The following is a 26,986-nucleotide window of genomic DNA, read 5'->3' as shown; positions in this document are numbered from 1 at the left end:
ACTCTGCTGTCCACTGTCAGTTGAGACAAATAAGCCATGTGTTTTGGTATTGGCAATGGGCCTCTTGCTCAGGGAGGAAATGAACAAACCTGTCCATCTTCCCTTTTCACTCCACACCTGGAATGCTTGAAAGAACCAAGGAGGTGGTATTGCCTTGGCTTGCCACGCACCCCTCATTCCTAATCTTGAGGTGACAGAATTTGGATGTAGTGACAGGATGAGGGTTGCTATGACAACCCACTGAGGCTAGGTGCTCCATAAGAGGGCATTTTTGACAGGTCCTTGCAAAGCCTGCCATTTGCGTGGGGACCAGATCTCCTATATTTGTGCACAAGACATACCTAGGGACATAGCACCCTTTATGCCTTCGAAACACCACATGCGTATTTGTGGGCATCCCTCTCAAAGAAATAGCAAAACCTTACTTTGTAATTTGGGAAATAAGAACTAGGTTTGTATTGGAAGTGGACTCAAATCTGGACCTTTCTCTGGGCTCACAGGACTCAAGGCCAGGACTCAATCAAAACATCTGGCTTGCTAGGATGATTCCAAGGGTGCAAAGGGCAATCATGGGAATATCATGTCGTTTTCTGCGTAATTTTTCGATTTAGTTCGAGCTGTACTGGCTCCTTCAATTCAGAACTCCTCAGGCTTCTTTAGGCAGCCTGGGCCTTGCAGTGGACTCTTGAAGGTTCTTCTGTCTCCCCTTCCCCTCTCTCCTCAGGTGCTCAAATATGCAATCAACCACCAGTTCCTGTGTTTGCAAACTTCCCAGTTTGAGACTTCCAACTGTAAGGCTGTATATTGTCTTAAAGGACTAAGAGTGAGAATGATGTCATAATGGGGACCATCTTTTCCAAGGGACAGGTGAGTCCCCCCTCTCCATCCTCATCCAAGAGTTCGCCCCAGGGTTCTCCTGCCCCATTTCATGCACATTTTCCTCAGATGTGAGGAAACTTCCAACTTTCTCTGAATGTATTTTTAAAAAATCACATCTGTTAATATACCTTTTAAAAAACCCCAGCTAAGCAAGGTTGCCCAGGAACATCAGAGACACCAAAAGAACAGGAAGAAATATGCCTTTTATTAGGAGTCGCGTATGTACAGAGAAAGCTGTTTCTCACAGCTCAGGGGAGGCTGTGAGAAAGAGCCACTGTCATCCAAGGTCACTGCGCGTACACTGGTAACACCACTTAGACACCGCCGCACATTATTAAGAAACAGAACCATGACACAGAAGTGCAGAACAGACACAGGTATGTGTGTGGACACATCATTTCTAAAAACAAGTCAACTCAAAAATACAATGTGCCAATAAAAAAAAAAATAGGCATATCCATACATGTCTTTTTTTCTGTTTTTAAAGTGAATACATGGAATACTGAGCTTTCACCTCCAGCTTTTTCCACATCGGAATTCACAGGCACTTTGGCAACCCAGCCACGGTTTACAATACAGGATGTTCAGAACGATGAAGGACGATGGGAGCCACCGAGGTCCCCGAGACCCACACACACACTCAAACACTGACGCGAGAGTGAGCTTCCTGCCACCGCCGCTGTGGGACCCGAAAATGTTCTCTGTGTGATGTGTAATGGCTTTTCCTTTGTCTTTCATGTTTCATGGCAGAATCACTTAGGAGCGTGGCATCGCCAGTCAGATATGCAGTGTGTGGATGCATCAGACAAGCATCAATTGCCTCTGACTTGAAAAACCGTAGAGAGCAGATCAAAATGACCGTCTGGTTTATCTCTGTCCCATTCTGTGCCCTTCCTGACAAGCTGTCAGAACGAAAACTAATGAAAATAATTACTGGGATGTACTGGGCCATGAGCTCTTCCTAGGAGAATTTATTTCTTAGCTCTCCCCTCCTGATAGACACATGGCCAATAGCATGCCCAGCTTCCCCCGGCAGGAGCCACTCCCGTCTCCCACGTTCCCCACACAGAGCTGTGGTGGCTCAACCCACGCGTCAGGAACAGGACCGAACAAGCCTATGTATAAACGCAGACTAGGATCATCGCTTTATTGGTAATGTTGAGTTATAAGGCAGTTACAAAAGGACCCCCATGGTAACCAAACAATGTTGGACTATGGCTTAGCTTCTGTAATAGGATGACCGACTCTCCCGTCACAAGGAGCTGAGAAAGGAAAGAGAAAACCACACTGATGACAAAGTATGACAAACGGCTGTGCTGTGAAGTACCAGAAAGCCCCAATTTTTGGTGTATGTCGCCCACTTTTCCTCCTCCAGAGACTGAGATGTCATCTCACAGCTCAGAGAACTTAGAGGGAGAAACAGGGCCGCGCGTCATCCTCCGCGTCAGGTGAATTTGTCTCGCACGTGGTGCAGGGACGCTATAACCAAGCCGCGGACAGCGCATGAGTCGGGCCGAGACTCCCGGCACTGTGGAGAGGCGCACAGCATGTGAACGCCTCGAACAGATGATTGTCACAGGGTGGGAAATCCTTCCATGAAACAGACATTTGAGACATCGTGGCAAAGACATTAAGGCCTTCCATTTCTTTGCCTATACCGCTTAAAGGCACTGATACCAACAACAGAAATACTCCATAGTACCATCGAGGTTTTAAAAAAACTCCCAAAATACAAGTCTTCATAGGAAAATGTCTTTTATTGCGTGACATGAAGCATCCGTTCTTTGCGCGCTCAGGAGTAGAAGGGCCTCCCTTTCTCAGGAGTCTGAAGTCTGTTCAGCCTCGCAACCTGAGAAGGGGAGGGCGGCACATCTTGCCGGAAGGGCCCCTTGGGAGGGGCGTAACTAGGGTCCTGGACTTTCTTATACGAGTCATAGTTGCTCGGCCCCTCGGAAGGAGGCTGCTTCTTCATCTGCTGCTCCTTCCGCCTCTGTTCCTGGCGAAGGAGCTCCTGAGTTTCCAGCATGACCCTGGCGTTGAAGCCGTGTCCTCCCAGGTAGCCGTTCCTGGAGCCTTGGTAGCTGGAGTACCTGGGGTTCTCTTTGGCACTCTGGAAGCCTTCCCCGGGGGAGTAGTTCTGTTCCCAAGAGTCCTGGGAGACCGAGCTGGCGTTTTTCCTGCTTTGCCTAGAAAGCAAAACCAAAGGTTAGTGTGAGGGTAGGAAGAAGGAGGGAGAGGGAGGAAAGGGGGCAGGATGGGATGGAATATGCATTTTCATGTTTCAATAAATATTCCTGTTCTCTCATCACATGCCAGACACTGTGATAGGGCGGCTGGAGAATTCAAAAGTGACTGTCCTCAGCAAGCGCAAGGTCTTAGACAACTAAACTAACAATGAGTAAACACGAGAGAGAACTAGACTGTGCAGCTACTTAAAAAGAGTCATCTTCCTGTGTCTGAGCAGGTTGTGTCTGTTCTGCTTAGGGTGCCAGTATCTCCTGCAATTTAGACACACTGGCAAAGCAGAGAAGTAGTAGAGGTTTGGCAGCTTCCATGGTAGGAATAACTGCTCGCTTTAGAACATTACAATTCAATTCTAAACAAGCACAGCAAATATTTTACACAGCTGCCACCATAATGCCAGAAGCGCTAGCTAATATGAAGGACATGTAATGGATTACAATGTGGGTTTGGTTATGAAAGATTTAAGTCTAGACTCCTTTATGATAAAAAATGCAACAGGCAGTCCCTTAAAGCTCTGGCTTTTGAGTTGTGTGTGTCAGCAACTTACACTCTCCGGGATACCTGCTCATCGAGACTGGAGGGAGAGTCCGGAAGTCTGTAGAGTAAGCACTATTTTCTTATACATTTACCTTCACCAAAGGCCAGGGTAACCTACTTAACTTGCTTTCTGTCGCCCCAGGATAGGGAAGTAAATCAGAGTCATAAGGAAATTTCAAATTCTTACCACTTCTGCAACAACGTTGCGCATGATTTCCAGGAAACATTATTGTTTTGAAACATCTTTAATTTACTATCAAGTCTCTAGATGGTTTTATGAATTTACAGTAAGATTGGCTATGATGAAGTAAAACAGTTCTGTGCCAGAAAGGAAGACATGCCCTAATTTTTCTGCCTTGAAAATGGAAGAGGGGGAGAGACAATTGAGTAATAAAACAAAATATATTGCTCCATTTATCAATAAGAAAATCATCTGGCGACAGTATGTATTGCTCAGCCCTTTCCATCAACATACACAACACGGCTGAATGTTCACAAAGACACTCATGGAAGGAAAAGAAGGTCCGGGAAGCCACTGCATCTCCCGCAGGAATGATGCAATTTGCATTTTTGAACATTCAGAATTGCATCAATATGGTTTGGAGGGAAATCCACCCATTTTCCATATGGCCTAAAATGTAGTCGGAAACATTTTCAGTAAGGAAAATGACCGTAATGTCCAGCATCGCCTCTGGCTATGACGATGACTGCATGAGCATTCCATACCATGTCTGTCTGGGTCTCTTTTAAGGGAAGACTGAACCATTTGTACAGTCAGCCCAGGCAAGAATCCTTAGATGTGATGGAATAGTTTATTTGCCTAAAGCACTGATTATCTTCACTTAAAAAGTCATAAATTAACCTGCCCAGAGACAAGACTGTTGGAAAATGCTGGTATGAAACCAGGGATTTGACATTAATCATGAAACTTTAATTAAAACAAGGAACTTGTGACTGATATTACAGCAACAAAAATGGGATTCCTTTATGAGTTATCAGTTTGAAGATAATCAGAAATAGGCTGCAGACATTTCACCTCTTTTTCATCCCTGGCCTGCTAAGATCCATCATCCCCCTTCCTCCCCAGCTCCATGGAACCCCGGGCTTCGCGCTATGGCGGCTGTGCACCCTACGTGGATTCTCTATCATCCCTGGAAGACAGTCTTTCTAGATTTAAACAGGGAGAATTCACTAAAGGTTTGTTAGGGATGGAAATTACAACAATGTGGGAGAATGATTTTTTTGCAGCTAAAATTTTCTTCAAATTAATCAGTAAAGAGAGAAGGAAGCAGACTGCCCTGAGGTCTGAAGTAAGATATGTGGGTAAAATGCACGTAAGACACACACACACACACACACACACTTCCTTGGTAAGGAAGTTAGCAGTATCTATATGCTCTTGATTAAGGGTAGAATGAGAAATGGGCCAATTGTAGAGACCAAGGGAAGGAAACGGACAATAAGAGTTTCCTGCACTAGGAAACCAGGCATCCAGGCAGCAGGGCGAGGTGGGAGAGTGACTTAGGCTCAGAGCAACGTAGATTCAAATCCTGAGCCTGCCTCTGCCTGGCTGTGTGACACGGGGAGACTTATGCTCACTGGGCTAAAGTTACCTTACCTGGGAAACAGGCATAATCTCTAACCTTGAAAGGCTGTGGGGAGAAAGAAATGAAATAACACATGTAGAGTGCTTAGAAAAGTGACTTGCACTCAGTAACTGATTGACTAACAGGTTCCAGAGGAGTAGTTTGAAGACAAAGTCACACTGCCTTCAAAGATTAGGCTCTGAGCCTGGGTGTGGTGGCTCAGGCCTGTAATCTCAGAACTTTAGGAGGATGAGGTGGGAGGACTGTTTGAGGCCAGGAGTTTGAGATCAGCCTGGGTAACACAGCGAGACCCCACCTCTACAAAAAATGTTTTGAAAAAATCAGCCAGGTGTGGTGGTGGGTGCCTGTACCCAGCTACTTGGGTGGCTGAGGTGGGAGAAGTGCTTGAGCCCAGGAGGTTGAGGCTGCAGTGAGCCGTGATTGCTCCACTGCAGTGCAGCCCGGATGACAAAGTGAGACCCCATCTCTAAAATAGGAAAAATAGAAAAAAAGGTTCTGGATTTAGAGAGGCATCTTTTTGAGCAAAGAAGAAAATTGTTTTTAATTTAATTATTTTGTTTTTGAGACAGAGCCTCACTCTTTTGCCCAGGGTGGAGTACAGTGGTGCAATCTTGGCTCACTGCAACTTCTACCTCCTGGGTTCAAGGGATTCACCTGCCTCAGCCTCCTGGGTATCTGGGATTACAGGAGCGCACCACCACACCTGGCTAATTTTTGTATTGTTAGTAGAGATGGGATTTCACCACGCTGGACCAGGCTGGTCTCGAACTCCTGAACGCAAGGGATCCGCCCACCTCAGCCTCCCATAGTCCTCGGATTATAGGCATGAGCCACTCTGCCTGGACAAAAATTGTTTTTTAAAGTTAGCTTTCCCTTCCTTGGTTGGAGGGATTGAGTAGAGATGCCAAGACACAGAAACGCAGCAGAAGAGAAAGGAGCCCTTGCTAATTGAGGGCAACTCAGCACACTGCTGCAGACATCAGAGGGAAGCCAGCGTTCTTCCCACTGTACTGGGGGCCCTTGGCTAAGGTCATGGATAACAACAGCAACAAAACATCAATCTCCTTTCACTGAATTTCTTTATAACCAACACATAGGATTGTCTGGTCCCGCATGCAATGAGCATTTCTGAATCTTCTGAATCCACTCAAAGCACACAGCGCAGTTTGGCAATAACTATCACCTAAAGATTACAAGCACCTCCAACATGACCTGGAGACCATCAGCACGGAGAGGACTCAAACCAAAAATCTGATGCCTAAGGAAAGCCATTAAGCCACCAGCGTGACAGGGACACAGACAGATGGAGGAAGACAGAAGGAGCGAGGCTAAGAAGTTGGGAAGTAGATTGCAGACATAATAAATGGGGCTCGTGGAGAGAACGCAGGAGGGTGCAGAGACACACACAGCTTGGAGGGTGAGGTATACAAGGCTTTCGAGGAAGTCAGACCACGGCAGACAGGGAGCGAGGGAGGGGAGAACAAGAAATGGAGAGGCAGGAAAAGAAAATGAAGGGAAACACCAAACCAAGAACCTTACGTCTTTCTACCAGTGCCTGTGACTGCGCACGCCTCTATTCCATTTGGGGGCTGCCTTTTGGATACTAAGGAAAGAAACTAATTTAGGAATGAAAGAAAGATGATGTCACAGGGTACAGATCAGTGACAGACGAGCAATTTTTCTGTTTGTTCTACTGCACAGCATGGTAGGTATAGTTAATAACAGTATTGTACATTTCACAATGCTGAGAGAGTAAATATTGGAGGTGATGGATATGTTAGCTAACTTGGTTAAGCTTAATCAATTATTTTATACTGTATTCATAAATCATAACATCACTTTGTGCCCCACAAATTATACAAACTGTCAATTTATATATATATATATATTTTTTAGATGGAGTCTTGCTCTGTTGCCCAGGCTGGAGTGCAGTGGCACGATCTCGGCTCACTGCAAGCTCCGCCTCCCGGGTTCACGCCATTCTCCTGCCTCAGCCTCCCGAGTAACTGGGACTACAGGCGCCGCCACCACACCCAGCTAATGTTTTGTATTTTTAGTAGAGACGGGGTTTCACCGTGTTAGCCAGGATGGTCTCGATCTCCTGACCGTGTGATCCACCCACCCTGGCCTCCCAAAGTGCTGGGATTACAGGCGTGAGCCACTGTGCCCGGCCTATAATTTATAATAAAAAATACACTATTTTAGAAAAAAAAAAACAAACAAAAATCCTACTCTGATTGAGAACTGAGTGTGGGGCCACCACACAGCTCCTTTTTCCTGCCAACTAGTGTTACCACGTTACCACCTGGCCAGTGTTTCTCACTGACATTCCAAAATGTAACTTGAATTCTGTCTGTAGTTTCTTACTTACAGTTACAATTTACAAATCACTGTTTCTCATATACATGTCTCTAATTCAAACCACCTTATCTAACGCAACTGATACAAAGCCCAGACCATTTGTTTTATTTTATGCTCCACTTTGTAACTATACTTTTTTTATGTGTGTAATCTTTTTGGTTTCTAATGCCATACCAACTTGTTTAGACAAAACTCTGTTAATTGTCAACATCCGAAAAGCAGAGGTCAAGTGTCTTTGAAGAATATCACATGTCAGAAACTTGGACTGGACTCAAGCTCACGGAGGTGGCTGCAGTCCCCCCTGACCTCCTGTTTGCTTTCTTTCCCTTGCTTCAGATCTCTGCACACAGCCTGCCGCAGAGTGCGGCTGCTTTGCGAGGCATCAAGCTGGGCGCAGGGTTCTACGTTCCTAATCTCCCTCACAAACAGGAAGATTCCTATTGATAAATTATTCTCTAGAGGAAGACAAGAAGATACTGCAGAAGCCTACCAGCCTCTGCTGCCCAAACTTACATAACTCTTTGAGGATGTCTGCTTTTCTCATATCTAAATAGGATAAAATGACTAAAAATAGGGAGCTACAATTAACCCAGAGGGAAAGCTGTAGTTATTTAGGGCAACACTAAATAACAGCGGAGGCACTAGCGGTAGCGGCTGCAACCCTCCTCTGCGTGTAAATATAGATATTTCTACCAGGCGCTTCCGCAGGGAGAGGCGGAGAAGGGAAGAGATGTCAGGGCTGAGAGTAAAGAAGGGAGAGGAATGGGAAGGCAAGGACGAAAGGTTTGGCTGGGAATGCATGAGCTACTTTGGAATGCAACCAGGAGAAATTCAGTGGAAGCACCTGCCTCTCTCTTTTGCCTCTTCTGAGGACTGGGACCAAAGTGCCCCTTCTCCCTCCCAATTGCCCTGCCTTCCCGGCCGCCCACCGCTGTCTCTCTCACCTCCCTTTCTCAGCCCTTGGCAGCTCCCACGTCACTGCTCTCATTATACACACTGTGCTATGTTTCTCCTTCAATCCTCAGAGACACTCTCAGGCATGGCCAAAATTTATGAAGCCAAACAATTGGCCAATAAAAATAAGAACACAGCCCCTGCCCTGACAACACCATCCACACAAGCTATGAAGTGCCCTGGCCCACCCGTGTGGTCGTGCAGGCAGGGCCGTGCCAGGTGGGCCAATTGGTCCATGCTGTCGGCTCACCCTTCCGATGGAATGCAGCCACACAGACTGGCTGGGCCGTGGCGGGTGAGGGGGGCAGTGTGGCGGAGAGGGTGGATTTTACACAGACGAACCTTGATGTCTAATTCAAGTGCCTAGGCATTTGATTCACTGGGTTGATTCACACAGTGACCTCCTTCTAAATGCTAAGGGCAGGAGAGCATTGAGGGGAACTTTGTACCTGTTAATATCCCAAATTTGGGGCCAGGCATGGTGGCTCACACCTGTAATCCCAGCACTTTGAGGGGCTAAGGTGAGCAGATCACTTGAGGCCAGAGGTTCGAAACCAGCCTGGACAACATGGCAAACCCCTTCTCTACTAAAGATACAAAAATTAGCCAGGTAAGGTGGCGCACGCCTGTAATCCCAGCTACTTGGGAGGCTAAGGCATGAGAATTGCTTGAGTCTGGGAGGTGGAGGTTGCAGTGAGCCAAGGTCATGCCACTGCACTCCTGCCTGGGCAACAGAACAAGACTCTGTCCCAAAAAATCTGGGAACAGAAGCCCTTGATAGCAACAGGCCTTATAAAATCATAGCTTAGGACATGGGCAGGTACAGGTTTGAATGCTGGCAAAATGACTTACCAGCTGTGTGAGCTGGGGGAAATTTACCTACTCTGAGCTCTTTCCTTACAAGATAAGATTATATCAAAGGACCTATAAAGACCAAAACTCGAATGACTCTTACCTAGAGCAGGCTAAAGAACCTGGCAATTCTCCTTTTTAAAGGAAAAAATAATTTAGTACTCAAAGGGGTTATACATAGCCTTATGGATTGAAACACAACAACTGAATGAATAAATTGCTTCAACAGATGGGCACTCATGCCCATGGAGACTCATCCACTCCATGTCCCCTTGGCTGACCTGTGTCCATGTGGTGAAGTCCCTTGTGGTTGTTACAGTGATTATTAACATGTAAAGAAATTCATCTTTTTGAGACAGGGTCTTGCTCTGTCACCCACGCTGGAGTGCAGTGGTGTGATCTCGGCTCACTGTAACCTCCACTTCCCAGGCTCAAGCGATCCTCCCATCTCAGCCTCCCACGGAACTGAGATTACAGGCATGTGCCACCATGCCTGGCTAATTTTTGTATTTTTTATGGAGACAGCGTTTTGCCATGTTGCCCAGGCTGGTCTCGAACTCCTGGGCTCAAATGATCTGCCTGCCTTAGCCTTCCAAAGTGCTGGGATTACAGACCTGAGCCACCATGCCTGGCCAGGACTCATCTTTATTAGAAATTGATCAAGATCAATCTACATTGGTCAGTCAAAATAAGCATTTGTCTCCTAACTCCCCAAAACTGTTTTGCTCAAAGTCAAAAGTCTACCTGATACCAACATGGCAAATGAATCTTTTCCTACTTAAAATATTTTTGTCCTTGGTTTTGAAATACAGCAACAAATGCCTGTAAGAATTGTGGCTACTGGAGTCACTTGTTTTGGGAAGTTTAAAAAGCTGAATGTTTTTCAATATTTTTATTCTTCACTATGCCTGGAAGAAATACTTTGATGGAAAAATAGTTACTATTTCAATGTACTGGCACTCAGTCACCTGAGATCCTTTGTCAGAGAACTGGGTCAAGGCCTCTCCCCTGGGGAGCAGGCAGGTACGGGTTGCTTGCTTGGTTCCCAGCTAACAAGCTCAGCATCCCTGAGACCCTCTAAAGTTAAACATGGGTGACAACAGTGATGATGGGACAGTAAGAGAGTGAGGTTTGGGACCACGGATCCCACACAACCACGGCATATCCCGATCTTTTTATGGAGCTCTGGATTTATGAAGTATCATTGATTCTAATTACCCTATGTGCTAAGCCAAATAAGGGTTATCTTCTCATTTTTCAGATGAAGATACCGTCTTGTCCACACGGGAAGCAGGAGAGCCAATACTAAGAAGCCAGTACACCAGTCGCTTAACATTTTTTAGGGAGCTTGTGGTTCAAAATACTGGCATCTCCTGCAATCGGCATTTTCGCTGGCCTCCCAGTAAGACAGCCCCCCACGCTAAGGAACAGTAGCCACCAGACATTTATTGGTTCCTCTGTTGCTACCAGGGGCAAGCTGGAGAGGCCCCAGCGATTTGGGAAGGAGCGCGTTCCTAAAGGGCCGGGGGATCTTAAAGCGCCGAGGCAGGGGGGTGGATCTGGAGGCTCGGCCAGGCGTCCTCATACCGAGGCAGAGAGCTGTACTGGCGTTGGGCCTGCTGGGAGCTTTCGCGCTCCTCCTGCCGCTGCCGCTGCATCTGCACCTCCACGGACACCGAGTGCCGCCCGCTCTGCGCCGCCGGCCGTGCGTTCGGCTGGAAGAGGAAAATGCAAGCACATCGTTAACCAGAAAGATCCGCACAGGTCACACAACTGGTTGACTCCGTTTCGATTCTTACGAATTGACTTCGAAAATTTTGAAAATTCTGTGATTTGTTTCTTAAAATCGTTTCTTTGAGAAAAGTGGCATATATATAATTGTTCTTATGAGCCCACAAACACTCAATTTTCTTAAACTGTGATTTTGGCTTTGGCATATGCTTTAAATTAAAGAGATCAAACTTTCTACTCTCCTTTAATTTTTTTTAGAGATGGCATCTCACTCTGTCACCCAAGCAGGAGTGCACAGTAGTACAATCATGGCTCACTGCAGCCTTGAACTCCTGTCCTCCCATCTCAGTCTCTGGAGTAACTAGGACTACAGGCACAGGCCATCATGCCTGGCTAATGTTTTTTTTGGTAGAGATGGGGTCTCCCTATGTTGTCCCGGCCTCAAGCAATCCTGCCTCAGCTTCCCGAAGTGCTGAGATTACAGGCGTAAGCCACTATACCCAGCATCTAGTCTTTTTAATGAGGCTTGGTAAATGCTGACGTAAGATGCCATTTACCTCTCTTGAGAATACACAGAGCAGATACAATGAGAGTGAGGCTCTTCCAAAAACTAGAAGATGTTAATACCAAAAAATAAATAAATAAATAAATAAAAATACAAATTTGCTACAACTCTCAAAAGTGGGAAAGTCCAGGAGTGCACACTTGCGAGTTGGCCATGCTGAATTTTGGGGGGTAGGTATATATTTTAGTTTTAAAGCAGGAAACAGTATAGCTGATTCCCCTTTTACTACAGGATGACAGTGAAATTTTAAGCCAAGATTAGTTTAAACTAGGTACTGACAGGCCTCCTGCAATCCACAGATGGCAGCCAAACAGGGAACAGAAATGCCTATCAAAAGAACAAATCCAAAAGCTAATCGCTACTTAAATTGGTTATTAGGTAATGCATTTTACCTTAGTTATTAGGAAATGGCAATTTAACCTAGGTTGATCATACCCTATAGAGAAAGCTTCAATCCTCCTAACTAAATACTTTGGTTAGCACTCCATTTCAGGAGTTCAAGACCAGCCTGGGCACCACAGTGAGACCCTGTCTCTACAAAAAAATTTCAAAAATTAGTCAGGTGCAGTGGCACATGTCTGTGATCCCAGCTACTTGGGAAATTGAGACAGGAGGACCACCTGAGCCTAGGAGATTGAGGCTGCAGTGAGCCATGACCATGCCACTGCACTCCAGCCTGGGTGATGGTACAAGACACTGTCTCAAAAATAGAAAAGAAAAAAAAGGAAAAACGAAAAGAAAGAAAAGAAAACCATACTTTGGTCAGCAAGTCATCTGGTGATTGGCACTTCTCCCTGAAATCAGATTACTGAACGTGTATACTGCACTGTATAGATCAGGTTTCTGGGATGCTTCAACTTCTCACTGATGATGGTTAGCTTACCTTCTAGATCTGGCCTTTTGAAATAAAAGTAGCTGTGCTCAAAATAGACAATGATGCCTCTACATTTACAAAACATCTCAATGGTTTGTCACAGCATCAGCAGGAGGCCCCTTAAGTGATCCTTTTCAGTACTGGCCACCCTCAGTTCCCCCTCTGTTATGCGATGTTGTGCATCAGGCATAGTCTGAGAGGAATGTCTGTTAGAAACAAGTTATTGATTTTCTTTTAGAGTTGAAAGCTAATGGTAGACTTTGCCCTGATAATGATTTTCTAGAACAACAGAGTCTTGGCATTGATTTGGCGAGCTGTAAGATAACAGGTAGCCTTGTTACCAAAAGAATGGCCTCTATGGTTGGCTTTGGCCAGGACAGAAAGAAATCAAGCATCATCTATTGTTCTCTTTCTGCAAAGCCAGCACAACCTTACTTGTTGATAAGCAGTAATGAAGCAATATACAGGACAAACATTTCAAAGCATATGGGCTTAGTTAGTGAGCATATTAAAAATATCCCGATACAAAAATAATGTGTGAGGAGATTAGGCTTTACAATACCCCAGTCTCTACTAGGGGATGTTTATAACCACACTCACTGGAACAAATGTGTGTTCAGAGACCCGCTTCACGACACCGTTCAAATAACACATCAGTGAGGCTTTCGGCAAGAAAAACACTTCTCTGAGCGAGTTCTGCTTATGCAAACAACTGTTCATCAACTGCATTAAAAGAGACAGACATTTTCTTCCATTACACTCGATGAGGCTGGCCAAAAAGGAAACTGAGCTGTTTTCTTGTCACGGTGAGCAATGGGAAGCTTGAGATAAACCACTGGACAGAGAGAAAACACTACACCATTTCTTTTACACCCTCAAAAGAACCACATTTTCCTTTCCTTTTCACTCAGTGTAAGCTATATGCATGTGTCAAACAGTCTTGAAAGATCTGGCATTCTGCAGCAGGATTTAGTAACCAGCTTTTTAAGCTCGTGCTGTTCTGTGACAAGCTGCTTGTGGAGATGTGAAGGGAAATTGCAAGGTCTTGTAGAAACTTCAGGTATATTTTTAAGTTGTTTCTCCCATAGGCCTGAAAATGTGTTTCTGACAGAGAAAAAAGAAGTTGAAGGACTTGTTTTCTCTGCTATGTGTTTTCTGACACTGTTCACCTCAGACTTTATCAGCTACAAGTATCTAGTTGGATCTGGATACATTCCAATGATGACATTATCAGCATATGGGGTCTGAAAACTTAAAAGGAACGAATGAGTTTGGGATCAGCAAACTGACATATTTCATACTATCATAATCACCAGGAGGAAACATAAACATTGGCTTCACCATTAATATTTTACTCCATTTCTCTTTTCAGAGCTTGCAAAAGGGTGAGTTACTAAAGAGAATCACTCTTATTTTTAAGATAAAGCTCTAACAGACCACATATTTCAAGGAAGATTGTATACATGACCGGCTCAGAGCAACAACTAATTAAGTTCATCCTGGCAAGTTTGACACTTGGCCTGAATAAAAAATTACCCCTCTAATTCACAATTTAAATGAAGACCTCTTAAAAACAAAAACTGGATGAACAGTATTACAATGGCAATCTCGAATTTTACACACTGTGGCTTCAATCCCTATGGCAGGAAAAAATAATGTATCCGAGTCCAAGCACAAAATTAAAGTGAAGAAAAGAGGTAATTTGTAACCTCACAGAGAAGTGTATGTTTTCAAATAAAATATCATCAACAACTGCAATGACAAAGTAACACCCATATAGGGAAATACCTGCGTAGGCATAATTGTAATAACTCTGGAGATTCACCAGAGAACAAGGCGAAGCTCTGTTTTAACAGTGCAAATTACAAATAACCCTGTGATGAAATTGGTTACAAGCAATGACCTTTTAAATAAAAAAACCACCACGGTTGCCAGGGCCATAATAACAATAGAGACTGTAAGATGGAAATAAACACACGAGTATATATGACACAGGACGCTGGAGAGCCACGATATGTGAATCTCTTCATGGCCTATGTTTAAAACCACTAGTGAAAAATATGTATGCTGTTTTTGTAAGTGGACTACGAAGTACATGTCTTTCTCATAGATTATAAAGGGATAATAGTTCAAGCTTGAGGAAGCAATACAATGTTGGTATCACTTAGTAAGGTAAAATATAAAAAATATTTTTCACATTTTTTAAAAACATTTTTTGTTTTTCTTTTAGAGTCAGAATCTTGCTCTGTGGCCAAGACTGGAGTGCAGTAGCGCAACCATAGCTCACTGCAGCCTCAAACTCCTGGGCTCAAACTGTCCTCCTACGTAGCCAGGACTACAGGTATGCACCACCATGCCTGGTTAATTTTTTTTCTTTTTAATTTTTGTAGAGGCAGGGTCTTGCTATGTTGCCCAGGCTGATCTTGAACTCCTGATCTCAAGTGAGCCTCCCACCTTCGCCTCCCAAAGTGCTGGAGATTACATGCTTGTAATGGTCTCATACGGTGTTTTATGAATTAAGTCCTTAAGCATTTCTCTTAATTAAATAAAATCATTGCTTCAAAATAAAAATAGAAAAAAATGAAAATACCAAACAAAATATTTAATAGACAGTTAATAGAGTAAAGAACAAACATGAATATCCACAGTACGAAGTTTCAGTACTAATTAGAACTAGGTAATACTGTAAGACTTTGACAGCTTAATATGCAAGTGTGCTACCACTTATAAAATGGTTATATTAACATTTATATAGAATATAGAATATTCAATAATTTCAAATAATCTATCATTTTTCTTCCTATAGATAAGGAAAATAGTGTGTATGTGTGGGTGTGCACGTGTGTGTGTATATATATCCACACACGTAATATTTTTATAAAGGATCATTTTGAGCAGATTTTCTCCTTAAATTATGAATGATAAAAATCTGCAAAATTTCGTTATGTCCAAGGGCACATACAGAAAACAAAAAATAAAATACAAAACATTCAAGCACTTCGGATGAAAACCTGTGATGATGATGATGGTGAGAATGATGCTGATGACAAAAAGACCAATGGCATTCCCTTGAGATTCACAATGCTTAATTAGCAATTCATATGAGCTGTGACCCTAATAGGAATTCCGTATTCTGATAAGAGTAGCAATTTAAAGATTAAACAGAAATCATTTTTATGCCATGAAATCATGTAAAGAGTGTCAACTGTTGACTGTTGAAAAGTGGCCAGTGCTAATATTACTAATTATTTTCTTCAGTAGACTTATGTACAACTTTTAATCAAAACAAAGTTAACTTTTATCTATCCATCTTGCCTTCCCAGCCTTCCGCACCCACCTGCACCCCCCATAATTAATATAACTATTGACTGAACTCTTGTGGGTCTTGAATGCTGAAAAGCTTAATTGCTACTAAGGATGTGAGTAATGGCTGAAAAGACTGCAAAGCACACCCATTTCCCTCATGAAGTTTTTGGAAATGAACGCTTTGGTCTTAATTGTATTTGTCTTCACCTCACCTTTCCCACCAGTGCTTAGATCTTTTATCCTCGCCCCCATCTTAAGCAATAGGAACACGGAAAATAAAAAGCTTGCTCTACAAAACAAGCCAGGCACTTTAGTATCTGGGCTAATGGCAACCCAAGGTGGCTTCAGGAGTTTCCACCACCCAAAGCTTCTGAGCATAGCATGGCCATGAGTCACAGAGCCTTTGGCTGAGGGACAGGTCACAGGGCAGAAGAAAGCGCTGACCTTGTGACAGTACAGAGGCTCTCTCTATGTGCGACAGGCACCTCTCTGCAGATGGCTTTCTCCGGGTCTATTTCTTTTCTTTTCTTTTTTTTTTTTTGAGACGGAGTCTTGCTCTCGTCGCCAGGTTAGACTGCAATGGAGCGATCTCGGCTCACTGCAACCTTTGCCTCCCGGGTTCAAGCGATTCTCCTGCCTCAGCCACCTGAGTAGCTGGGATTACAGGCGCCTGCCACCACACCCAGCTAATTTTTGTATTTTTAATAGAGACGGGGTTTCACCATGTTGGCCAGGCTGGTCTCGAACTCCTGACCTTGTGATCCACCTACCTTGGCCTCCCAAAGTGCTGGGATTATAGGCATGAGCCACCATGCCTGGCCCTCCAGGTCTATTTCTATGGGAGGTGATTTCGACCCAACTAAAGCCAGGGTTATACTCATTTCAAGGCTGTCAACTAAGGCAACATTTTTTTGAGTCAAGGCATGGAGGCTGCTATGAGAAAATGACAGCAGATACTTTTTAAGTCTTAAAAAAGATGGAAACAAAAGGAAAACCACCATTTTCTGAAATTCCCCAGGCACAGGGAGGCAATCTAGTGGTACAGAGTGGCAGAGTGGCTGTGTGCTGTGATTGCCTTGCCAATTAAAGCAGGCAGAGCCCTAAGAGGGCAGGGAGAGCTATTAAAGTCTGAAACAGGAAAAGGGAGAAAAGGACAGATTTTGTTATTCGTTGAAAGACGGACAGCTAGGAAACAAGCAAGCTTGAGGGAGAAGAGGATATTCACATTGCAGAGTATCAATTTTCTACCTGAAGGACTAAACTACTTTCAGTCACTCCCAACCTTGGATGGAAAGGATTTAGCAATACAGCTATTATTAAAGGCTCCATTATCCCATCTATCAATCGTCTCAGCCAGCAAGTCTCCTTGTGGGCAACACTCAGGTATCTGCAAAGTTTTTACGGCATACTGTACTTATGTCTGCAGCCTGCAATTTAGTTCTTTTAAAAGCAGCACTAAGTCCTGTCCATATCGAAGCTCTGTGATAATAACCCTAACCTCACCTATTGTTCCATTATCCTAAGAAAGATTTAAAGCAACTTGCGGCTTTATTTATGTTGCACCTGGCACTACGTGAGGAAGAAGTTGCTTTCTCTTCTTCTCTTGCTCAACTTGGGAGAGAATTCACTTCAATTATGTAGCTAAGGAAATTTTCTGGGCCTCTGCTCATCTAAAGACCTTTTGTGCCACAAATCAGCTCCCTCAGGCCCAGACATTATTTTGAACAAAGGCCCAGGAACAGGTGCATTTTGTACTGCTAGAGCTTACAGAGAACATTTTCAAAATAGGTGGATTGAAAGGGCTACTTGGATGAGTTTTCTGCAGCATCCTGCTCTGTATGTAAAGTAATTGGCTTACATATGTTTCTATATGACACATCTGGCTGCACTTTGTGTGTGGCATTTCTAACAAGCATGACAATTTCAACTAATATGGGCTCAGTTGTACACACACAGCTTGAAGGTGAGTTTGTGGTTCCTTAAAACTAAAATGATTATAAACCATTCCAATGAATGAGATCATGGTCCTATCCCTTCCAAATACAGTGACCCTTCAAGGTCAGAATACATAAGAGAAGAGAAGAAAAGGATTCCAAGATGCAAAAAGCTCGTTTTGTAAAACAGATAATTAAAACCATAGACCAAGCTACATTTTAAACAACTGAGCAGCTCTTCCTAAGGTAACCATAAGCATTGGTATGAAAATTAATGCACTAAGTAGAATTACAGTCACTTTAAGCTCATTTACATGATCAGTAAAATGGAGCAAGATCTCAGTTGCTTGAAAATGAAAAAAAAATAATAAAAAGAAAAGAAAAGGTCAATTTGTGACCCATAATTTAGGAAATTATTCCATTTCTAAGGTAATCAGCCTGTCATCCAAATAATTCCCTGCTCACTCATTACAGGAAACGTTAATACAAGCCAAGTTGTCTGTCTGAAGTTGCTATGGCATTCTGATATACAATAATTTGGCCCATGACCTTCAGTAGTTGAGTTTCCAAATGTACAAGATTTTTTCAAACATTTTCCCTAACATGATTGTTCATATTAAATAGATAACATAGAAATGCATTCCAGCCTATTCACTGTTCCCAAAGTTAAAATCTTATAAAGAAACCAAAATAAATTTCAAATCATTTTCACTTTTCCCAATGAAAAACATCTAGAACTAACAAGTAGGAAACACTCATTTAGCCTCAAAGAAACCTGGAGGTCTCGCATGTGGATACAATGTCAGAAACCAGAAATAAACTCATCAATCTGAGTTCTCAAAGACATATGTCTGCTTCTCTGTTATATATTTAAAATATATTCCAACGTCAAAGAGGGGTTCTTTCAAGCCTTTCCTGACCACTGCGCACTGATGTGGTCCTCACCGCTCCATGGTTCTCACCCCATGCACACCCCTAGCCTACCTCTGCTATATGGTACCAAGTATTCCTTTATTATTATTATTTTTTTATCAGTTCCACTGGAGAGTTCTGAGGGCATTTTTTCTTTTCGATCTTTGTTCTCCCGTACCAACCACAATGCCTGGGACATAGTAAGAACTCATTGAATTTGATGAATTAAATAATTAGTTAAAGAGTAAATGTCAAGATGCTGGTTTGGAATCCACATTCCCAGGCAAAGTCAAATGGCAAACACTGCTCCTAATGGCATGGTATGGAGAATGATAAGCTCAGGCAGGGCTGTGCCAGGTTGGAACTGTGTGCATGTGTGTTAACTATTTCCATAGTCAGCTGCTGTTTTCTTCTTCAGCTTGACACCATGCTCATTACTCTTTTCAGCCCTTTTGTGTAAATATACATAGTTAAGAATGTATTTATCACACATCACAAAAGAATTCTGCTTCAAGAAATGTAGTAGGGATGGATTGAGTCAATTATGCCAGACAATATAAGCAGATTAACATAATTCTGTCATGTTGCTACATGGGAATGACTCAATTTACATGATCATCTAGGAAAATGAACTAAATGCCTTAGAAAATGTCATTAATAGTAATATTGTTGCAGAAGACAATTAGAGATTTTCTAGGGAACTTGTTTTATAACCTCCCAGAGTTAGGCAAGAATTGATTTCCTGAGGAGCTTTTACACCTGTATGCTGATCCCCCGGTGCCAGTTGCCCCATCTTCCTCACCTGAACTAAGTTAAAGCCCTTCAAACTACACTTGACCCTTGAACACCACGAGTTTGAACTTTGAGAGTCCATTGATACACAGTTTCTTCCACCTCTGCCACCCTGAGACAAGACTTACCCCCGCTCCTTTCTCCTCCTCCCCTGCCTACTCAATCTGAAGACAATGGAGAAGATCTTTATGATGATCCACTTCCATTTAATGAAAGGGAAATGTATGTTCTCTTCTTTACGATTTTCGTAATAACATTTTCTTTCTAGTTTATATTACTGCAAGAATAGAGCCTATAATACATATAATGTACAGAGTGTGTGTTAACCAACTGTCTATGTTATTGGTAAGGTTTCTGTTCAACAGTGGGATATTAGTGCAGAAGTTTTTGGGCAGTCAGAAGCTGCATGGGGATTTCTGATTGCGTGTGTAAGGAGGAAGGGGGATGGTCCTCCAACCCCCATGTGGTTTAAGGGCCAACGGTAGTACTGCTTCTTCCATTTCTTCCTCTTTGCCTTTCCTCCACAAAATTAGTCTTCCTCAAACTCTAATTTGGTTACTAAATCCCTTAATGAGCAGCATTTATAGGTTTCTTGCTTTATGTAGAATAATATACTGTGAGTATTGGGTTTCAGGACCAAAAAGGACCTCAGAGATCGTCTAGACTTTAGAACAGTGATTCCCAAAGTTGAACTTGTTTCACAATGAATTGGAAGGCTTGTTAAAATACAGATTCCTAGGCCCCACCCATAGAGGTTTAGATCTAGTAGGGTCAACGCAGGGCCCAAGAATATGTATTTCTAACAAGTTTCTAGGTGATGCTAAAGGTGCTGTTCTGTGATCTTTGAGAAGCTCTGATCTTCAGCAGCAGCTAACAGGATCCAGCCTCTATAGTTAACCAGAGAGGTTCTACTTGCATCTGCTTTACATTTAGCTTCTTCTTAAACTTCTATTTCATCAAATGGTAACTGACATCCAATGATTTATTCTTTTTTTTTTTTTTTTTTTGATGTAGAGTCTCATTCTGTCGCCCAGGCTGGAGGGCGGTGGTGCGATCTCGGCTCACTGCAACCTCTGCCTCCTGGGTTCAAGCGATTCTCCTGCCTCAGTCTCCCGAGTAGCCTGGATTACAGGCATGTGCCACCAGGACTGGATAATTTTTGTATTTTTAGTAGAGATGGGGTTTCATCATGTTGCCCAGGCTGGTCTCAAACACCTGGCCTCAAGTGATTCACCAACCTTGGCCTCCCAAAGTGCTGGGATTACAGGCGTAAGCCATTGTGCCTGGCCTGCAATCATTTATTCTAATCTTGGTTGAGACATAAGAAAACTGAGGCCAGGAGAGCCGGGCCACCTGGCTACTGGGCCAGTGTTCTTTCCTAGCACAATTTCTCTTCAAACTTTCGATCTAGCATTGAAGCCTCTTCCTACATTTCTACCTTTAATCTCCTCTTCCCTTCAACATAACCAACCTCTCAGTTCCACATCAGCTGGGTAGTTTACTCTTCCTCAAATAAAATGTTCCTTTTTTTTGAGACAGAGTCTCACTGCAGTCCCAACCTCCTAGGTTCAAGCAATCCTCTCAACTCAGCCTCCTGAGTAGCTGGGACCACAGGCGTGTGCCACCATATCTGGGTAATTAAAGACAATTTTTTTTTTTTTTTAGAGATGGGGTCTTCCTACGTTGCCCAGGCTGGTCTCAAACTCCTGGGCTCAAGCAATGCTCCTGCCTTCGCCTCCCAAAGTGTTGGGGTGATGGTATGAGCCACCATGCCTGGCCTCCAGCCTTTTATAACACCATTCTTCCTTCTGTCCTACTCTTCCAAGTATCTAGTAAATTATATTCCCAACACTTTGTCTGAACTGAACTCGTCAACTTTATGGACACTAATCTCTGCTCTACTTCTGTAACTTACATGCAAAGATGGCGTGCCTTAGACCTCAACATCGTCTGAACTATCACCTCTACTTCCAAGATCCTAGAGTCCAAAACATATACTGTTTTGACCACAACCTCTTAGGCTTGAGAACCCCTAGATCCTGAGCCCTCTTGCACACTGCTAGGCTGTGAGGCTAATCTTTCCTTGAGCTATACTTGCCACCCCACCTGGACCACACGATGCTTCCCCAGTGTCCTTGCTAGGACTCCGACACCTGCCCTGGCTTTCTGCCATGTCTATCTTCCAACCCCCACTATAGAATGAATCCATAAATTTATTCCTTCTATTCCCAGTCCTCTAAGCATTGCTGGTTAGGTCAAATTACCATGCTAACTGGACTTCCTAATAACCCATGCTAGAGTGTCCTACCTTAAGCAGCTTATTTATTCACCTCTAACAGACTCACTCTCAACTCTCCCAAAGAGATTCTTCAAACTCCCCATCATCTCAAAAAATCTGCCCCGACACCTCCACTCTCAGAAGTGCTGTCATCTCTAGGGTGAAACACAAGATCAGAACACAGTTCTGGCATTGGGAAAGCCATTTGAAGTTGTTTCACTCTGGTGGCTATGTGGAGGATGAACTGGAATAAGATGGATTCAACAAATACACAACGGGGATGCAAGAGATTAGAGTACTAGACCTGGCAGAGTGGCTCACACCTGTAATCCTGACACTTTGGGAGGCTGAGGAACGAGGATCACTTGAGCCTAGGAGTTTGAGACCAGCCTGGGCAAACATAGTGAGACCTGGTCTCTACAAAAAGCTAAAAAATTAACCAGGTGTGGTGGCACTTGCCTGTAGTCCAGCTACTCTGGTGGCTGAGGTAGGAGGACTGCCTAAGCCTAGGAGTTCGGGGCTGCAGTGAGCTATGATCACACCACTGCACTCCAGCCTGTGTGACAAAGCAAGACCTCATCTCTTAAAAAAAAAAATTACTAAACACTGTACTTTGTACATTATAGGCACAATGCAGAAGTGTTGAACAAATTAATTTTGGCTCTGATTCTGAGAATATGTATCTATAGAAAAATAGTTACTAAATTTAAAAAAATGCTTAGTTGAGAGGGAGAATACTTTTGTTATGTCTTGTCATAAGGCTAGTGAAACCTATTATGCAATGGACAGATGGTGGAACAAGATATAAAATGAAATTAGCAATGATGAAACCCATATGGAAATGAGGAAAAGGTCAATATGTTAAAGGCCGAAGGAATTTGACTCCATCTTGTCTCATTTCATAGAGCATTGAGGTCACAGTTTACTGGCCTTTGCTGTAGGGAAGTTGTAGGATCATTCACTGTGCTGAAAAACCAATTACTTACCCAGGGTTGCTCAAAGCTGTAGGTCCGTCGACGATCTTCTACATCTTCATCCTGCTTTGCTTGCTGAAATTCTTGCCTCAGACGCTGTATCCGATCATGATTGCTAGGAGTTGATCTGTTACTGAAAGAAAGATGAGGCAGCAGTGAATACCCTTCAGAAATATTATCTGTGAACTGCAGTTGCTAGCAAAACATGGCAACTTGCTATGAAATAATGCCATTTAAGAGAAAGTGAATTTTTAAAACAATATGTGGGCATTTAAAATATGTTTTCATTTTGGTTTTAGGATTAAGGCTTATTGAGGTATTTTAGATATTCAAGAGGGTAAGCAGTATTTTTAGATATTCTTTTTTTTTTCACTGTTCTTTAAAAGCTTCATTTCCTTTCTGTAATCTAGCAAGGTGTTGGCAGGGAAGTATTTTTTGGAAAGGACGTTGCATTAAAAGTCAGAAACAACAGCGTCTGGTCCTAGTTTCTGTACCTTCTTAGACTAACGTACTTAATGTTTCTAAGCTGAAGTTTTTTAAATATATGAAGTACAGATAATAATTTTACTCTAAATATCTGAGTTGTAATAATCAAGTGATAGGACACCATGAAATATAGCTGCAGAAATGTACAGCAATATTTTCATAATACGAGGTTCCTATTTACGAGTTATCAGAGGTCTATAAATAAATGCAATTCTCACAGCAAAAATGAACAGCATTTTATTTTTTAATTTTTTAATTTTTTATTTTTTGGATAGCTTTCTATTCTTTTTTTTTTTTATTATTATACTTTAAGTTCTAGGGTACATGTGGATAACGTGCAGGTTTGTTACATATGTATACTTGTGCCATGTTGGCGTGCTGCACCCATCAACTCGTCAGCACCCAACAACTCGTCATTTACATCAGGTATAACTCCCAATGCAATCCCTCCCCCCTCCCCCCTCCCCATGATAGGCCCCGGTGTATGATGTTCCCCTTCCCGAGTCCAAGTGATCTCATTGATGAACAGCATTTTAAAAATAAGTTCAAGTGGTAGTTTGATTTAACCAGTTAGTTAATAACAATATGGCCTTCTTTTTGTATAGTATTGAATTTTGTTTTATTCTCAGAAAGACCTTAAAAGATCAGTGCAGAAGGTAGTATTTCATACACCTACCCACCCACCCACCTACACACACATTTACAAATGTAGTAACTGACATTTAAAGAAGATAAGTGGTTTGTTTGGGGATCTCCCAGCTGGCCAGTGGGGAAAGTGAGACCAAATTCCAGATTTTCTGGCTCTCAGTCCAACACTCATTTCACTATGCCATGCATATCACTTTTTAAAACATGTATCAGGCTCCAAAGCTCTTCATGTGTAAAATATAAATTTTAAAAAGAGTGTTTTCACAAGAGTAACAGAGATTGATGACCAAAATTAAATCCATCATAAATCTCACAGCACTTTTGGTCTATGCCATTCACTAAAGCAGGAAGTTTCATCCTATCAGTGATATGAACGGGAGACAGGAAAGTACTGGGTGGGAGAGGGTGGTTCCTTGGCAAAGGTCCGACCCTCAAAAGTCTGGAAACCCATAACCCTAAATGGGAACAGGTATTCCTGTTTTTGCACCCAAAAGTTGCCTTTTTGGCCCACTATGCCCCCCTATCCTGTACCCATATCCTGTACCTGCAAAGCCCAGGCTCCATGAACAGACAAACAGAAGGGTAGAAGAGTGGCAGAATGGTGCAACAGAGAAGGAGAGACGAGAAGGAGCATCTAAACATCAAGAGGAGTTTGGCTGGGGATGGCTGGAAAGGAGATTGGGCCACTGGATGGCCAAACTCCAGTTGAAGATCATCTTCCCACCCCATCCCCTTTCCAGCTTCCCATCCATCCCACTGAGAGCCACCTCCATCACCCAATAAAATCCCCACATTTGCCATCTTTCAAGACCGTGTGTGACCTGATTCTTCCTAGATGCCGGACAAGGGCCTGGGTACCAAGGGGGGCACTGAGCTGGTTAACACTTAAGCCATCTGCAGATGGGGGAGCTAAATGAGCACTGTAACACGCCCACTGGAGCTTCAGGAGTTGCAGGCACCCACACCTAGACATTACCGTGGGGATGGAGCCCCAGCTCCGGTACCTGCGCATCTGCGTGCTCCCCCTCCCCTAAGGGGTCTGGGCACGCACAGCAGTCGAATAGACGAGCCTCTGTTGCATGTCCTGTGAGGGGAGTCAGGGAGCTCTCTTGTTTCATCAGGAAAACTATTCAAGCCCATCAGGCATCTATGTCTCCACAACAGAACGTCAGACTTCTTGAGGACAAGAACCACATCTTCTCCTTATCATATATACCCTCCAAGCTGCTAGCAGAATGGAAAGCCGCAAAGCTACTAGGAAGACCAGGTCTCTTCACAAAAGCACGTTGCCCTGGTTACTCAGTGTGTGCCAGGGTTCTGTTGGCTGCACCCCTCCTGGATGATATGATTTGCGAGAGGTAGCTTGGAAAGAGAAATTCTGTCACAGTAGACTACATAAAATTCTCAAACGGACGTAAGTCTACGTGTAATTACACATATTTTGAAGAATCTCAGAGGTTCAAGAATTTCAGATTGAACATGTTCATGTACAGGCTCATCATGTTAACATCTTCTAAAAATATGGAATAGCCTTGCATCATTTAACATATCAGGAGGGGTCCCTGTACCTTCATGTATCAATTTCACTAGCGTGTCTAGAATATACTGTCAATACATTCAATGTGATTATTTTCTCAGTCAATAAAAGCTTGTCTTTCTTTGCTTTTCTTCTAACAAATCTGAACTGATTGGCCTGGAACATTAAAGGTGAACAGGTCTGTAAGTTGGGCTGTCTGATGATATGAGGCTTCAGTCCACGTCACTTCAAAATGTCCCTCCGCACTTTTGAGACAGGCAGGTTGTTATTCCTACTGGCTTTAAAAAAATATATATATATATATATATATATATCCTATATTGTTGAACTGTCGAATCTAAAAAACACTCTGCTCTCTATGTGAAACCATAATAGTGTAGGCTTGAATGAGGATGGTTACCTTCATAACACAAAAGAGATAGGAAAGTGGGCATTCCTGAATCTCACTGCCATTTTTCCACCTGTGCTTTTTTGTTTCTGGCATACTTTATAGCTTTTATGGGAGGATTATAGAAGGTTTGACTGACAAATTATTTTACAAATCTAACCAGACGTATTCTTCTATTATTTTCATGCAGCATAGAGAGTTTTAAGTCCATAATTATTAGGATCATGAAGTCCAAACCATTGATAAAAACTGATCTACTATTTGCAATTAACTGAAAGTCTGTTTTCCTGACAAAGGGAGTTGACCCAATATCCTCAATGTTAAATTCTGGTGACATTGGTGTTTTTCACAGCAAAAGATAAGTTCTGGAAGTCACTTCTGCCTTTGTTTCCAAATCTGGGGAGCTAGGCAGACCTTTGGTTTCACCCTCTTTTCCTCTGCTCTTTCTCTTCCAATACTCTAGAGAAAGCTGGCTGACTTGTCTAAGACTAGCAAAACCACTTTAATGTCTGAAGTTGGAAAACAGGCTGCGATGGTTTTCATGATTGATGATGATTTCCAAAGACTGGAAGACCGTCAAGCCCCCTTGGGGAACAACAATTGGCAGTCTGAAGGTGAAATTCTGGCTTTGAGAGATGAAACCACTGCAACTGCTCAGTTCTGTCTCTCAGGCCAGTCTATAATGAGCCAATAATTCCAATTTGGACTTTTAAAGTTCTTGGTGAGCTCTTCTGCCAAGAAAGCTAAAGGAAATTTGAAATATTCATTAGCAATAGTGACTCATCGCTACACATCCTAATCAACTTATATTTAGGTTCACTGCCAACTTAAAGTTGGTCATTATTTTTTTGTGTGAGAAATATAATAAAAATACCATCTGAGTTGATCAGATGGGTGAGACAATAAAACCCTTAATGAAGAGTCTGAAATCATAGTTTACAGATAGTCCACATGAGTGGCATCTATAGAGGGATGCTGAGAGGAACAGAGAGATACTTTCTGTATAAAACATCCACACAGACAGCTGTAAGACAGTTTTAGTCCAATACCAACACTCAGCCTCCGCCGACACATTGGCTTTGTACCTAACTGGAACTTACTTTCATGTTTCAACTAAATGAAGAGGG

General features: G+C 42.9%; 1 protein-coding gene across 8 annotated transcripts in view; it reads right to left on the bottom strand.

The window, feature by feature from the left end:
- Nucleotides 1-1,062: 1,062 nt before the first annotated feature.
- The window catches only part of PARD3 (par-3 family cell polarity regulator), a 720,507-nt gene continuing 694,583 nt past the window's right edge, over nt 1,063-26,986 (bottom strand). For 6 of the 8 annotated variants that reach the window (XM_025396023.1, XM_025396022.1, XM_025396024.1 and 3 more), the window contains 3 exons: nt 22,813-22,933; nt 11,022-11,149; nt 2,002-3,065 (listed from right to left, as the gene is read on the bottom strand). In XM_025396023.1, coding sequence (XP_025251808.1) covers nt 2,672-3,065; nt 11,022-11,149; nt 22,813-22,933 — 643 coding nt within the window. In that variant the 3' untranslated portion in view covers nt 2,002-2,671. Of the gene's footprint in view, nt 3,066-11,021; nt 11,150-22,812; nt 22,934-26,986 lie in introns of all 8 variants that reach the window. The other 2 variants (XM_025396019.1, XM_025396021.1) reach the window with 2 other exon arrangements.

Source organism: Theropithecus gelada, chromosome 9, assembly GCF_003255815.1.
Source record: "Theropithecus gelada isolate Dixy chromosome 9, Tgel_1.0, whole genome shotgun sequence".
NCBI classification, from domain to species: domain Eukaryota; kingdom Metazoa; phylum Chordata; class Mammalia; order Primates; family Cercopithecidae; genus Theropithecus; species Theropithecus gelada.
The sequence above is the reverse complement of the archived record's forward strand: the minus strand, read 5'-3'. Positions and strand labels throughout refer to the sequence as shown.